Source organism: Mangifera indica, chromosome 14, assembly GCF_011075055.1.
Source record: "Mangifera indica cultivar Alphonso chromosome 14, CATAS_Mindica_2.1, whole genome shotgun sequence".
NCBI classification, from domain to species: domain Eukaryota; kingdom Viridiplantae; phylum Streptophyta; class Magnoliopsida; order Sapindales; family Anacardiaceae; genus Mangifera; species Mangifera indica.
Window position 1 is genome coordinate 13,010,367 of NC_058150.1, and position 16,957 is coordinate 13,027,323.

Genomic DNA, 16,957 nt, shown 5'->3' on the forward strand with positions numbered 1-16,957 from the left:
TGGACGTCACACAAATCCATACGACATCACACAAATCTATGTGACATTTGTGTAATGTGGCCGACCATTTTGGCCAACTTTTTGATTGTTTTCATGTCAAGAAACCACTAGAGAAAAAGGTGGTGGGAAGGTCGATCAATGACCTTCTCAGAATAGTCACTATAACGGAGAAAAATCAAACCTTAAGAGAAAAATTTAACTTTTCAAATTTTTTGACGGGTGAAAATTATTAGCTTTTTAATCTAAGAGGGTAAAGTGAAATATAATTTTATTTGTTTTAATACAATTATAAAATAATAATTTTATCTTAATAATTAACTGAAAAATTTAATAAAAGTTAAATAATGGATTAAGTATTTGAATTTTTGAAATCCCAAGATGGATGCTTGTGATTAGATTAAAACTAGGGTGGGAATAAGTGTTTTGGCCTCTTTTAAATGACTGTGGGCCTAGAGATCATTCTTATTTTTATTTGGGTGTGGGCTTAATGCTATCCTGATAAAGGGGTAGGTCAGATTCTGAGTATAAATGCAATATTTCTGCTTGCGTAAACTTGTGTTCTCATCGAGTAGAGATATACCATGCTTTGACTTCGACTTAAGTAAATAATCAAGTCGAGTTTGATTCAATACAAATCAAGCCACAAGTAACTCATGAACTACTTGTCTCATTAGTAGTCTAAGTATCTATATATATAATTATGTGTATAAACAAGTATCATTAACTAGTCTAACTTATCCATATAAACTATAGTTATTAGTATTTTATGATATATAATATGTACCTTATAATATGATATGATATAATATAGATGATATATTAAATATATTATACGATATGATATATATCGTACAATATAATACAAATTATTGATGCAAATTGATACACTTTGTAAAAAAAATGATAATATATTATAAATGTATATGACATATTTTAAATTTTTAAGAGAATTTATAATATTTTCCAAAATAATCACATGTCAATTAGAAAATTTTTATTATTTTATTTTATAAAAATATGTATTATATAATACAATACACAATATTAAAAATTAGGTTTTTTATGTACAATATAAAACATAATTCGGCTATCATAAATTACAAACAGAAAGAATTACATATGGTTAAGTTAGTAAATTTTGTTTATACACATGTTATTACTTTGTGTATGCGTTTCTGTTGCAAGCTTTTACTATAACAATACCTAGAATATACATGAGATCACTTTCCTATTTTAATCCTTTAAAACAATTTTACCAAAGGGTAAGTGAAAAAAAGGGAACCGAAACCAAGACTGTGGGTACTTGATTTTTCATTCCAATTTCTATTGGGAAATGGCTTTCCTCGAATAGGTTTTGATTCCCAATTTATGGAATCAGCCAACTATGATTCGATTCTAATTTCACCCTGTAAAAAATCAAAATCGAAATCGAAACCAAAATCTATATATAAACATTAAAAGAATTCTAATTAATGTTTAGTCAATTGGCAAATTGAAATATTGTTCAAATTAATACTTATTCTTTCAAATTGTTCAATCTTTTACATTGTTGAAAAAAAAATCTTTTCCTTCAGCATTAATTACATGCCAACACCATAAAACAATACTATCATAATTGTATCAAAGTTTACTTCATTGTCAAACTCCCACATTCTAAGTTTTAAAAATTCAAATATTTATTTATCATTTGATAAAATTAACAAAATCTGTTAAATCTAAATGTATGCCTATTTTTTGACTTAAATTTTTAAAATTAACAAATTTCTCCCAACCTAAGGTTTATAAACTTAACTTCCCCCTAGGGCTTTCCAATTTGATATTCATTTGTTTTGGTTTCTCCTTAATTAGGAGTGACATGTTCAATGCTCTTAGTCAAATTCAAAGCTCTAGTTTTGTCGACAAAAGAGCAAATGAATGTGTCACTCTCAATTTGAATGAACAGTAAACTCTTGGGGGGAGAGTGCCAACAAACGAATAGCTTCGACTTCATCTTTGTTTGCAGGAAGAGTAGACATGTTCAGTTTTGATGAAATAAAACCAAAAGTGGAGATAAAAACAGTCAACGAAGAAGATGTGTGGGAAGACGAAGTCGGCCAGTCAAAATCTAGTTATTGAAGAAGGAAGAAAAAAATTCTCAAGAGGAAAAAGTTAAGGTTTTAAAACTTATACCGCAGAAAATTATTAGTTTTTAAAATATAAAAGGAAAAACATGATAAAATTTTATTTTTTAATATTATTAATTAAATAATAATTTTACTTTTAGATTGAATAAATTTTGTCAACTTTAATAATTGATAAATGAATATTTAGATTTTCAAAACTTAATATTTGGAAGTTTGATAATAAACTAAACTTTATATAAGAATATGTGTTTTGGTCTAATTGTAAATGTTTTTTATTTTTAACATTTACTTATTTGGTTTCATGGATTATGGATGGTTAACATGGTCAAATATAGTTGATTTCATGAAGCAATAATTTTCATGGTTATAGTAGTAAATATTTAACAAATGTTCTCACTTGCTTTTTGTTTATACAATAGATACTTATGAAAAAAAAAAAAAATTAACAAATGTTAAATTCTTACGCCGCTTGATATAATATAAGTTTTAGGAATTTATGTGAAACCTATAAAAGTTGGGGATATTAATTAAAATAGATATAAAAATTTTTGTTTGAACTTTTTAAAGCAAATTTTGAGTGATTTTACTTTTTAAAATAAATTTAATATTGTTTTCAATAATATCCCTCTTTGATAATTACGTTAGATTCAAAATTTTTTTTGACAACCTTTTCTTCCTGAGCATACTCTATGTTTGATAAGTTATGATTTAAAAACTTATTTGAAAACAAATCAATTTTTAATATAATACAGATCGAAAAGAAAAATTGAACATAAATACAAAAAATGGGTGCAAGTGCAAACAAGTGTGTCTAGGTGCACGCGGGTGAGTGTGGGTACACGCAAGTGTGGGCAGGTGTGTTTGAGTGCATTCAGGTACATGTGGGTATGTGCAGATGAGAGCGAATGCACACAGATGCAAGTAGGTGTGCACGGGTGTATGTAGATGCGTGCAAATGCATATGGGTGTATGTGGTGTATTCAGGGGTGCGAGGATACGCACAAATATGAAGAAGAGCACGCACCTGCATACACATATTATATATATTATATTATATAGTATATATTATATTATATTATTGTTTATATATATATTATATTATTGGTTGTAGGTACGAATGTCTATTTTTAAGGAATTAGTCAATTTTGATTCCAATTTTTAAAATTTTTATAAGATATTAGAATTTACTTATTTTTAGATATATCAATAATAATATTATTATCGATGGTTCATCATTTGAGAGGAATATGATTCAATTAGAAATTCAAAATTAAACAGTTAAATTTTCTTTGTATATACGGTCAATTTTTCTTAGTTCACTAGATTCCAAAACAACAGTCGAAATTTCTTACTTTGCCCATCATCGTCATAGTCGGAAAAACACTTCAAACTGGTTTTCTTCCCTTCGTTTGTAAACTCTTGGTGTCATCAATGGCCGATCGAGTGGCGCTTGTCTTCGAGACGGTCTGCAACAGACTGGACTCCCACGCTAAAGCTTTCTGGAACACCAAGCAACGGAAGCTGCTGCGTTTAAAACTGGAAGAAGTTCAAGATCTGCTAGATCAGGACAGACACCCCTTTGAATTTGACGAAAAAATTCCGTCGGTTGCCTCACGATTCGCTGAACTTGAAGAAATTGCATATGGAGTCGATGAATTGATTGATGACTGGGAGCAATCTGAAAAATCAGAAGTTAAAATCGAGCAACAGGTCCGGAGAATCCTTGTCCGATTGGTACGTGTCTTGGAATCGTTTCATAAACTTATTGCTGGTGAAGATGAAGAAATTAGTGCAATTCCTGATGTGAGTTTTCTAGGATTAGGAGATTTTGTTGATCTTGAATTATTGCATTTTAATACTATAATTTCTTTGTTACTACGAAACGATGAGCAAATTTTGCGTTTTATTCCTTTTGTGGGGATACATGGAGCCGAGAAGAGTACTCTTCTTGCTCAAAGAATTTACAATGATGAGAGGGTGAAATCTTATTTCCAATCTAGGGCTTGGGTTTCTGTTGGTGAAAATCTTGAAATCGATAAAATTGTAGAGGCAATAGCCAATGCTCGTAGCAGCGAGAATGTTTTGCCGCATGATAGATTCTTGCTTGTATTGGATGATGTTTCGGAAGCAGATGATACAAGATTGGAGAAATTAAAATCATGGTTAAAGAAGTGGTTAGAAGTCGAGGGATCTTGTGTTTTAGTGACTACTCGCTTTAGACGTGTGGCTGATGTCATGGGGACAGTCCCGGAGCAACACTTGTCGTATTCTTCAATTGAAGTTCCTTTGCTTCGTCCAGCTCCAGGACTTGAACATGAACAGGGTTTGGGACTTGTGGTATTAGACTCTGAAGGGATGACATCAACTTCCAGAGGTAAAGATGAGTCGACTTCTGCTGGATCAGGTCACTTTGAGGTTAAGAGTGAGAGATTGCTGAGTTCTGATACAACATCTCTGGTACCAGAACCTGTGGTAATGGCTTCAACTTCTGAAAGTAAAGATCCATGGAGTTCTTCTATGTTGGGTCATTGTGAGGCTCAAAGTGAGAGAGTACAAGCTGCAGGTACATCTCTGACACAGGAAGCTGTCGCGTGGGCTTCATCTTGTGGAAGTAAATATGAGCCAACTTCTGCTGTGTCAGGTCACTTTGAGGTTCGGGATGAGAAAATAAAAGCTTCAGATACAACATCTCTGACGTTTGGGTATCAGGCTCCTACATCAAGCTTGGAGATTGTGGAAGAAGATGTGGTGCCATTTCCTCCTCAAATAAGTACACCTTTGCAGAGGGAACCGACAGCTTCACCATCCCTTTCACATTCTTCAACAACAGCACCAGCTTTGGTCCTTTCCAAATCAGGTAAAAACATAGACCAAGCAGGAAAGAAGAAGTATGTGAAACAAGTAACAGGTCATCACAGTGACACTGAGCTGCATTTGGCTGCTCAGCGTGGAGATTTAGGAGCAGTTAAACAGATTCTTGCTGACATAGATTCCCAAATGGTGGATACCTTAAGTGGGGCTGATTTTGATGCAGAAGTTGCAGAGATAAGGGCATCAGTTGTGAATGAGGTGAATGAGTTTGGGGAAACTGCACTTTTTACAGCTGCTGATAAAGGGCGTATAGAAAATGTGAAGGAGTTGTTGAAGTATTCAACCAAAGAGGGTCTTACAAGGAAGAATAAGTCCATGCTTGATCCCTTGCATATTGCTGCAATCAGAGGGCATCATGGTAATTCTGTTATTCCACGCTTTTACTTTATCATGGGAAATTTGAGTATTCTAAAGTAGCATAAGGTTGAAAGGTTTAATTGTGCCTTGAGCTTTAATTGTGTCATAAGGAGTTTGGTATTTTAAACAATAAGGTGTTAGCTGGTTTTCATTTTGTAGACTTTATACAGTTATTCGCTTATCAGTTATGATAAGTAGCTTAATGGTTGATAGGGGAAAGACTGTTAGTCTGTTTTGAAAATTCATAGTTAATATCTTTTCAAATACAATTATTAATGGAAAGGTTAGTAATTGCTATGGTACGTCTGTTATGAAAATTCATAACAGATATCTCTTCAAATACAATTATTAATGGAGAGGTCACTAATTGCTATGGTACAATTTAAAGTTATAAGTTGTTATAATTAATGATTAGAAAATGTGCAAAGGTGTCTTTCTATTGATATCTTGTCCTCTGCTAGTGGAGTTTAGATTATGATTCCATTCTTTTTGTCCTTGGTTCTTTTTCAAGGATGGTGGAGATGGTTTTTCTTTATTTTTGTGAGAAACATTACTGGTGGCAAAACTTTATCTTCTTACATGACTGGGTTGTCATACTAATGATTGTTCTTTTTGTTGCACCAATTGTCCAACTGTTACAAGATCATGATCCCAGCTCAGAGATTGTGGAAGAAGATGTGGTGCCATTTCCTCCACAAATGGGTACACCGCCAGCTCGTAAATCTGAAATTCAGATTGTATCTCTTGAAGCAAGAGAAACGATGCCATCAATTTATAACATGGAATCCGAGATTATACCTTCTCAAACTGAAGGAGAGCATAAGATGAAGTGCAGATTGAAGGCAAGTGCCCAGCAATCAGTTACGGTTGCCACAAAAGAAGCCATTGAAGTTGCAGTAGAACATCTCACTGTAAAAAATGAAATTTCAGTGGAAGATCAGTTGTTGCAAGAATCAGTTTTATTTGCAAAGAAATCGATTAAGACAACTGTACAGAAGATTTTCAGCCACATAAATAATGTTAGAACTACAAAAATTGCTGTTATTGGAACTGGTGGTATTGGAAAGACTACTGTGCTCAAGGCCTTGATCAACTTCCCAGGCACAAAAGGTATGTTTGATGTGGTAATTTCAGTGACTGTTTCTAGATATTGGAACACAAGAAAGGTCCAAAATGAGGTTTTAAGACAGTTATCATTAGGTTGTGAGTATTCCGAAACTGATGCTGAAGTCGCAGAAAGATTATATAAAGTTCTGAAGGGGAAGAAGTTTTTGTTGATTTTGGATGATGTTTGGGAGCAGATTAATTTAGAGGCAGTGGGTATTCCCAGTCCCAGTTCAGAAAATGGCTGCAAGATAGTAATAGCATCCAGAAAGTTTGATGTTTGTCATGACATGAATTTGTTTAAGGTGGTTGAAGTAAAAAGTATCTCTTGGAAGGAAGCTAGGGAACTGTTCTATGAACAAGTGAGTAGAGACATTCCACTGTCAGATATCAAGACCATTGCTGAAACTATAGTTAAGGGCTGTGGTGGTTTGCCACTGCTGATTATCGTTACTGGAAGAGCCCTAGGAGAGAAAAATGATGTTTCCATATGGAAGGATGCTTCAAAAAAATTCTCACTGCATAAAACTTCTAGAAAATGTCAAATTGAAGATGTGCTCCAATTATTGAAATTCAGCTTTGACCAACTAAGTGATAATGATGTGAAGAGTTGTTTCCTCCACTGTGCTCTGTTTTCAGAAGCTCAGGAGGTCAGTATAAATAAATTCATAGAATATTGTATACAAGAAGGTTTAATCACTGGTGCTCAAGCTGATGCACATAGAAGGGGGCGTTATATAGTTGATATTCTTATACATGCTTCATTTTTACAAGTTACTGAAGGTGGAAATTCCATCAAAATGCATGATTTAATCAGAGATTTAGCATTACGAATCATATCTTCAATGCCAAAAGATATTCAGTTTCCGTTGGGAGCAGAAGGAATTCAGTTTCTGTTGAGTGCTTATTCAAGATCAATCGAACTACCTAATGCGGGAAGTAGTTCATCATCAAGATCATTGAACATCCTTGAAAGCAGTAGATTGTGTATACCAGAAGGTAATCAATTTCTGTTGAGAGTTGGAGCAGGTCTAACAGAACCTCCTTTGACGGAAGAGTGGAAACAGGCCAAAATGATGTTTTTGAGTGATAATGAGTTATGCACTCTACCTGAGAAACCAAATTGCCCTGAACTTTTGGCATTGTTCTTACAAAGAAACCGGTTGCTGAGAGTGATACCTCCATCCTTTTTTGACTGCATGACCTCTCTCAAAGTGTTGAATCTATCCGAGACTAGAATAAGGTCCTTGCCAGAGAGACTGTTTAAGCTTAAAGACCTCCTAATTCTCATTGTATGTGATTGTAAACGTCTGTTTATGCTTCCCTCTGATGTTGGATCTCTTCTTTGTCTTGAGGTGCTTGATCTCCGAGGCACTAAAATTAAAGTTTTGCCTGATAAGATTGGTGAATTGACATCCCTGAAACGTTTGGAAGTGTCCTTCTATGGATCTATCGATGACAGCGAATATGTTAAATTGCCTCGTAATTTGATTTTGAGTGGCATTATATCAAAGTTGTGTAATTTGGACACCTTGAGTATTGTTCTTTATCCAGGGGATGAAAGGTGGCATGAGGATGTGAAGTATGTCAAAACTGAAGTCAGCAAGTTGAAAAATTTGAAGTTTCTCTGTTTTCATTTCCCAGAAGTTGAGCATGTCCAAGAATTCCTCACGGAAAGCGAACCATGGAAGAAGAGACTCTTAACGGAGTTCAAGTTTGTGGTTGGCCGCAATGTCAAGAGCATTTCTTCTCAGGTCCCAGAGTATTTGGAATATGATTATAATCAGCAGGGTCAATGCTTGAGATTTATAAATGGTGAAAAGAAACCTGATGAAGTTCTTCAAATATTAGCTCGCAGCACTGCTTTCTATTTGGATAATCATCTTGACATTGAGAGCCTTTCCAACTTTGGTGTTCGCAATATCAATGGGTTGAAGTTTTGTATAATAAGTGATTGCCCCAAGGTTAAAATGGTTGTGCATGTGGATGAAGTGAAAAAAGATACTAATACTGTTTTTCCTTTCCTAGAGACCTTAAGTATCCATCATTTGTGGAATTTAACAGCTATTTGGGAGGGGATTCTACCAGAACGAAGTTTTGGTCAGTTAAGAATTTTGTCACTGCATGGATGTCCAAAGATGGAGTATGTTTTTAGAAGTTCAATGATTCAGTATCTCTGTAAATTAGAGGAACTGGTTATCGAAGATTGTCAAGCCATCGAACAAATCATATTCGATGATGAGGTAGCAGATTCATGTTCTGTTTCACTTCCCAGTTTGAAGAAGTTAACACTTCACTATCTGCCTGGATTGATTACCATTTCGAGTAGTCCCTGGCCACAATTAGAATATGTCAGCTTCTACTGTTGCCCAAACTTGAAGAAGATTGATGCTGATTCCAGGTTCAAAGATGTAATAATAAAGGCTGAGAAGAGTTGGTGGGATGCGTTAGAGTGGGAAGATGATGAATTGCGGTTGCACATTGAAAAGTACTCCACCATTATTTTTCAAGATCATCTGTAAGTAAAAATTTTGGTTTATTTTTTTTAATGAGTTCATAGATTCAGTACGAGTTCATAGTTTTAACCATGTTGTACATATTGTATATCTGAATTATCATTTTTTTAACCTTTATCTTTACAGTCTGAGTTGGAAATCGCTAAATGCATGAATTAATAAATATTATCGAAAATTGAGCTTCGAATGGATGATTACTTGCATCTGGTAATCTATGCATGTATGAATTTTAGCTCAAGTGATTTTATGTACTGAGTGTTAATTTAGGTGACAGAAATAATGTGTCATCATGTGATTAACTGTTATTTTATCTTTAATTTAAAATTATATGACATATCATCATTAGTATTCAAATTGGCACTCATAAGTATATATAGTTTTATTGTTTAAACTATGTTATGATATATTAAGACCTGAGCTTTTTTAAAATAAGGACTTTAAGCAGAGGGACTCATTGTGAAAATGAAACTGGAGATGAGTGTGTAGCGAATCATTTGAAATTAGTTCATGGATTAATGTAAATGGAATGAAATTGATCAAGGTTTACTTGCCATTTATTTTTGGCATGATTCAAGCCAGAGTTTCATTTGATATAGTGAGCGTCCTCTTAGAAGGTTGAAAATTGTATATCAACGTAGATAAAGCTAAAAATAAATAAAAATGACATGCTTTTTTAACCACTTCTTTTTACGTGTAAGCAATGGGTGGGACAATCGAGAAATAAATAAATACAATAAAATGTAATGTTTTCAGATCGTTAAGGGCCGATCTGGGTTTTTCATTCATTTTTTTTTTTTTTTTGATTTAGATTGAGTTTAAGTTTGAATCGGTGTGCAAGGGTTAAGATTTTTTCAAACTAATTTAAATTTGGCGTAATTTGAAAAGAGTTGAATTTGAATTCAACTTATTATTGTAAATTTGTAATTGAACCAAAAATTGATTAGAACAATATTGTTTGGATATATATTGATTAAAATGTTGTACTTTTAATCGATTTGAAGGCTCATAAACTCAGCAAACTGATCACCCCTTAAACTCAAGCTTTGACAATATAAAAACCTTAAGCTTGAGTTCACATAAGCTGAGTGTATTTCAAATTTATTTGAACCAAGCTGATAATGAAGTTCAAATACTCTCAGATCGAATTTTTCTTTATTTTGATTGATTGGAATATCAACACTCGATATACATGGGATTAAATTAATATATAATCCAATAAAATTGTAGTATGATGGCGCGATACACGTATTCCCAAATTGCAAGAGAAAATTTACGTCAAGTATTGTTGATGTTAGCATCTTAGTTAAATTGAGTTTACGACTTGACTTGAATTGGTTTGATTAGCCGCTCTAAGTTTTGAAATAGATATATTGTAATTTCCCAAGTTTTAGCTTCTATCATCATGTGCAAAGGAAAATTATTCAAGAAAATTGTACAAATGTGAACTATACAGTAAAACACACGAGAAAATAACATTTCCAAGAAATTGTGGTAAAAAAGACAAAATAATTTTACATATACAACTCTTCCCACAAAGTCATACTGAAAAATACTGGACAAGAAAATACTGTTTAGAAGGAAACTCACAAACTTTGCAATACCCAGAACAAAAGCATAAATCTGGAAAAACTGAAATCCAGCAACAACCAAGGGTCAAAAACAACAACTTCTGAACAAAGATCAACTAAGGTAGAGAATACAACAGCAACAGCTCTATAGTGGCACAGCTTGAACCCATGAGACGTTTCCAATACATCGATGTTTTATGCCATTGAGTTATCTGATAAATTTCAAAGATATCTTGCAGCAATGGAACAAACATCATTGGAAAATCACACTTTTCCCGTAGTGAACCGCTTACACCCAGCCACAAATCCAGGGTTTGCAAAAAGAACAGAAAATATTTCAGCACATTAGTCCTATAAAATTTTGTAATTGTCATCTGAAATAAACGCAAAGAAAGACATTTGAAAGAGTTTTTCTTTGGGATATCTCATATGTGTTTATAGAGCTTCTGAAATTGCATTTTTGTAACATCCGTAACATCTAGCCAATCCACCTGATTCCACAGATTTTGAGAGCAATAGATTGCTATCAATTTCTCAGCCCTTTGGAAAGTAGCTGGGAAAGTTTTTAGTGCCATACATGAATCAATCCTCAATGTCTCCAATGAATCCCATTTCAATGACACATTTTTGCAAATCCTTGACAATTTTGGAAGATTAACGAGTTCAAAATTCTTCAATTTAGGAAAGGCCCCAGAATCAACTGTACCTTCATCCTTGGTAATTTCTTCAATCAGTGCACAGCTCTCAATCTTCAACACTTCCAAAGAATTCCAGGTCAGTGTTGCATCATTGCAAATCTTAGACAGTAAGGGAAGATTGATGAGTTCCAAACTCTTCAACTTAGGAAAGGAACAGGGTTCAACTGTACTTCCATCCTTGATAATTTCTTTCATGACGTGGCAGTCTTCAATTTGAATAAATTGTAACCGATTAAGTAGCTTAACCATCTCCTTTGAGAATACAACTTTCAGATTGTGGCATCCTTTTAATGTTAAATGTGTAAGCATGACAAGACTCTCTGAAACTATTGAGCCTTTCCAAATTTGCTCCAATTTTGGAAGACTGTCAATGTGTAACTTATTCAAGTGTTGAAACGCAGCACCAGTAGTACATCTACCATCAATAATGCTTGTCATTTCAGGACAATCTTCAATCATACAGACTTCGAGCCCTTGTAGATAATCAGCACTAAACTCAGATAAGTTGGCAGCTTTATGACCAATCAACTCAAAAGAACATGCTTGTTTCAATATCTTTAAGATTGCATCAGGAAAAGTTTCACCTGAAGGCACATTGCCGCAAAGGACAGTTTAGATTAAATTTTGTTCATATGATACTTAATGAAAGAAATAAAGTAGAACATTTTAGGAGAAAGAACATGATTAAATTAAATAATTTAAAATAACCACTCACCTGCAGAAAATGTCAACCACTTTTCAGCTGACCATTCGGATACATCAAATTTGGTAAAAGAATTTCCTTGTTGATGACCAACAATAATGTTGACTGATCTGAGTCTGTCACCTTTCCACGGATTGTTTCCATTCCATAATATGCTGGTACTAATAAAAGTCTCGAAGCATTTCATGGTTGGAAAGTAAAAACAAAGAGTAGTCAACTCTTTAAGAACAGCAATTTCAGCAACAATATTTCCTACATTTTGACACCACCTTCCATCGGTTGGATCCACCACAATGCCCAACTCTTCCAATGAATGAAGGCTTGCAATTACATTAGAAGAAATCATATCACTCAGGCCACCATTAACATGGTTTTGGTTCCAAATAATTTTTTTAAATGAAACTCTTAAACACTTGAGAGCAGTCAAATTTCCTATTACTGGAGGCAAATGATAAATTCCAGTATGACATATGTCAAGAATTTCGAGACTATGAAGATCTCCTACCTCAGTGCGGAGCTCTGTTAATTGATCACAATTCTTAAGGAACATTGCTTTAAGATTTTTCAAACTGGAGATTGATGATGGAAGAGTTTCAATCTTCGTTTTATACAAGTCAAGAAGTTGTAGGGCAGACATATGCACAAAGAATGATCCTGGAAATTTCACCAAGCAACTAACTTCTTGGAGTAACAATGTTAAGATTCTTTTAGAATTGGGCTCATCAGGCAATGAAGGGAGACATGAATCGCCAATCATTGAGATCCTAGTTGCATCCTCCCATCTTATTTCTCTGACCATTTCATTGTCTTGAACATAATTGGTCTCATTGTGCTTGGCAAATCTAAATGCCACTTGTTGATAAAACTCAAACATCTTATATCGCTCTTCCTTGGTTTCCTTTTCCAACAGAGAATTGTCAACAAAATATCGCAATATAACATTCCCACGATCACGTGCATCCCCAAGCTTTTCGTAGTGCTTCAAAAACTGTTCTGCTCTCCAACACTCAATTATATAATCCCGATGAAGTTCATGACCAGCTGGAAATATAGCCAAATATAAAAAGCAAGACTTCACATCTGGTCATAGCCTGTCGACTTCAAGTTTAAGGGACTTGTAAACTTCTTCTAAATCTTGTTTTGGTTCCCCAGTTGGTGATCTTAATTCATGCAATGTGTTCCGCCATATTGCAGGATCTGTCCCATTTGTTGCAGCAACTCTCGCTTTAGTTGCCAAGTGGTTTCCTATCAACTTTATCAAGTGTGGATTGCCACTGCAGAACTTGATAATCAATTCTGCCTCTCTCTTGATGTGTGGATTATCCTTCAAATGCATGCCCACTTTCTCCCAAAACATATTTTGTGCATCCATGTCTGACAATCTCTTTACTTCAATTTGTTCATCTGCCTGCTCACAAACATCTAAATACCTGGAGGCAAAGACTATCTTTCCTTTATGTTCATCATTAATGCCAATTTGTTCCAGATCAATCTTGGAAAATACTTCATCAAGTAACAATAAATAGCTCCTGTTCTTCAGCTATTCATGAATAATGCTCTTTCTTTCTTCATCACTGAACTTTTTCGGTTTTATTTGTAAGCGCTTTAGTAGTTCTTGTTGTATGTATCTTCCATCTCTTTTTCTGCCTACAACCATCAAGAAAACAAATTCAAATATTTTAGATCCCTTCATCGCTTGGTGGAGACGATTCATTATAGTACTTTTACCAACTCCTTTTTAAATTTTCAACTATTAGATAGTCTTGGAGCTCTTTTACATTTTCTTCCAGGAATGGAAACGCACTAATTTTGTTGGTAGGGTTCGTTATATACGGAGTTGGAGCCTTTTGAACCATTAAGCTTCTTATAGTCCTACTTTCAGCCTTCAGATTCCTTACCTTCTCAGTCTTCTTGACAATTTGGCCACCAAGTTTGACAAGACAACAAAATGGACATAATCCACACATGCAGCTGAAGGACTTTTTATACTTCGCCTCCAATTCTTTGACATCTTTTTTCATCTCTTGTACTTTTTTCAACCAGTCTTTGCAAGCATTGGTCTTCTCTTTTTCTGTCTCATTTCTCTCCACTTCTTTATTCACATCATCCTCTTCACCACATAGCTCTCTAAATTCCTTCATAAGTTTGTCATAGTTCTTGCTCATATCTTTCACATAACCATAATTACGCTTCAGATGGTTGAATATGCCTGTACCTTGTTTAATTGCAAAATCGGCCGCTGCTACGCCTGTTTGCGTTGCTGTTAGCGGATCAACAGGCATCCTGCAAATATTGTTGAAAATGATTAATGATCTATCTATTGACAAATGTTATGAGTTTTCCATATAAAAGAAAAATAAAGCTAGAAAGCAATTGATGACCCAGGAGCAGATGATGAGTTGGTTAACTAACTTCCTGGTGTTACTAACTGCAGATAAGAATTAGCCAAAAACGTCCCTTCAAGCTGTACTAGAAGGTATGATGGTAAAATTTTCTCCATGATCTGCAGTTGCAAGAGACCTGGTATATCTGCTAACTGATACTAAGTTGGAACATAGCAGACTTTATGTTCTGTTCAAATTAGATTTGAAGCACCCAATTTATCCCACCAGAGAACCAAGAACTTTGATCTCCATTTTAGCAAAAACACTATGTATCCAACCCATCTTTGATCTATGTAGATTATGTGCATGATTTAGCTACCACTTTCTGTCCATTGAATCAATTCACAACCTAAGAAGATGCAATATCTTTAAGTAGATAACCTATCATCAACACTACCAGCCCAATTAACATCTATAAAACCTGCAACAGCTAAAGCATTTGCAGGAGAGAAATGCAGCCATTGATTGCTATCATTTGCAATAACTAAGAATTTATTTTCAGGCTTGCCAAAGGTGATTATTGGAGACTTGCAAGAGTGGACTAAGCTTGTTCACAAAATAAGAAATATTCAGTATCATCATTCTGAGATTTTGCAGCCTTTTAATAATACAATGGGCTATCACACAAGGTTTAATTTCAGATAACTTTGGATTGCCTATTAAATTAATCTAAGTTAGTGAAAACGCAAGCAGAATGCCTATGAGATTCAAACATAATAATCTAGCTAGTTAATCCTAGAGTCTTCAAACCAAACTAGCGGATTTATCTGTAAAAACATCTCCTGGATATGTCATCCACGTAAACTAAAATATAAATAAGACAATTATTCAGCACTGGAATGAGTAAACTAATTTTAATTTTGGAACAACAAAATCCCCACCACAATGGTGAGAACTTTAGTTTGTGAAACTAAGATCAACAAGCCTGTTTTATCCATATAATCTTTTAAATTCCCAGGCAGCTGCATACTCTGTTTTTAAGAGGGTTTGCTGAAAACATTTGCTTGCAAATCTAACCTTATATTTGTATGTAAGGGCGGATTCGACCCAAGCTAAGCTGTTCTTGGGGCCAGCTTGAGCTTGGATTGAAGCCAAAATGCCAAGTTAAAGCTTGGGTTCTAGCTTGTTCAAGGTTGCAAACAGTATCACTAAAGGGCCACAATCGGGATAAACAATATCGTCAAATGAAGAAACGAGTCAATCTCGAGCAAGCAAATTGAGTTGGAATTCCAGCTCAAAATCAGCTTGTTCACATTGAAGCATAACTCATATTGGATCCAACCCTATTTGTGTACTTCTGAATCCATTTTTCCAACTAACAAAATGTTCCGTTTTCACTCAATTAAACATAATTATTTGAATATTATGTTGAAATTGCGTGCATTAAGCATCCATTTATAGAGTTTTGCAGCTTGCTTATGTATAGAATATCAATGATACTTCATGTACAAACGAGTATAAATAAACTTATGTGTCTTTATGTTATTGAGTGATTTTGAATTAAAAATAAAGTAAATGATTAGACCACCCAATTACAAGATGACACGTTGGTTTGTTTGTAATTGTTAATAATCACAGTTTATACAATGTAGTATTACACTATAAAATATACAATAAAACTATGTGCGCTTATAATGAGTTACAATTTGGGTATCAATGATAATGAGCTATGTGATTGATTGATTTTAAATTAAAGATAAAATAATTTCCAATCACATCAAGACAAATCATCATTGGTACCCAACTTTATAGCACTAAATATATATGACACTTTTACTAAGTTCCCTCCTTTTGTCAAAACCAAATCAATCAGCAAAAATACTCCTATGGATCCTAAAAGCTAAAGTTTATTCTTAATTGAAATTTTCTAAAAAAAAATCGAAAGACAAGAAGAAAGAAAAAGACTTGACTTTACATTTTCGTCCAACTTTAATTGCTTCAACCATGCGTTTAAAACTCAGAAGTAGCTTAAATCACAATACAATGGCATTAAATTTTCAGCATTAACTGATTAGTAACTACAAATCTCAACAATCAAACAGATGTAATAATACAACATAATGAAGTTTCTAATTATGAAAATCTTTGAGAAAAAGAGAATATTGCCCTCGTTCAAACCTGGAAAATTGCCTGGTTACTGCCTCTCCTCGTCGTCAAAATACGGAAAACAGCTCAAAACCAGAGTAAGTCAACCAAAGTTTCTAAATTTCACTTCCAAGCAGGGCATGAGCAACTTGTCGTTCTTCATTTATATATTTATTTTAGGGTTATTGTCCCATATGTCCCCTAAGGTTTCGGTATTTCCAAAATCACTCCACGAGTTTAAAATAATATTCCTCACCTCCCATTTGATTAAAAAATTTCTTTCCGATAAGGTATAGTGTATTTTCCTAGAGCTAGTCATATTACAAAAAAAAATAAAACATTCAACTCAAACAAGAATTATATTTGCAAACAAGTTGAATAACAGAACTCACTTAATCTATTTGAGAAATAGATTATGTTGTGTCATAACTTAACCCGACCTAAACTCGTTATATTAACTTGACTTATTTTAACACAATACAATATATTTGTTTTTTGTATAAGTTTTGTTTAGGTTATGATAAGTTAACTCAAATACAACCTATTTA

The 16,957-nt window shown here is 33.9% G+C and overlaps 2 protein-coding genes across 3 annotated transcripts; one reads left to right on the forward strand and one right to left on the reverse strand.

Moving 5' to 3' along the window:
• The first annotated feature begins 3,364 nt into the window (after window positions 1–3,364).
• On the forward strand, window positions 3,365–9,162 carry LOC123196889 (disease resistance protein At4g27190-like). Its single transcript, XM_044611038.1, has 2 exons — window positions 3,365–5,352; window positions 5,994–9,162. Exons 1-2 carry the CDS (start codon window positions 3,555–3,557, stop codon window positions 8,975–8,977), a joined length of 4,782 nt encoding a protein of 1,593 aa, XP_044466973.1. The 5' UTR covers window positions 3,365–3,554; the 3' UTR covers window positions 8,978–9,162.
• Window positions 9,163–10,376: 1,214 nt separating this feature from the next.
• LOC123195744 (probable disease resistance protein At4g27220) lies at window positions 10,377–16,578 on the reverse strand. Of its 2 annotated transcripts, XM_044609565.1 has the most exons (4): window positions 16,443–16,578; window positions 11,953–14,223; window positions 11,380–11,821; window positions 10,377–11,217 (listed from the first exon to the last, which is right to left on the reverse strand). In XM_044609565.1, the coding sequence occupies exons 2-4, from the start codon at window positions 12,812–12,814 to the stop codon at window positions 10,965–10,967; spliced, it is 1,557 nt and encodes a 518-aa protein (XP_044465500.1). In that variant the 5' UTR covers window positions 12,815–14,223; window positions 16,443–16,578; the 3' UTR covers window positions 10,377–10,964. The 2 variants fall into 2 exon arrangements, with proteins under 2 accessions (XP_044465500.1, XP_044465499.1); XM_044609564.1 differs by having other exon boundaries at window positions 10,377–11,821.
• Between the last annotated feature and the right edge of the window lie 379 nt (window positions 16,579–16,957).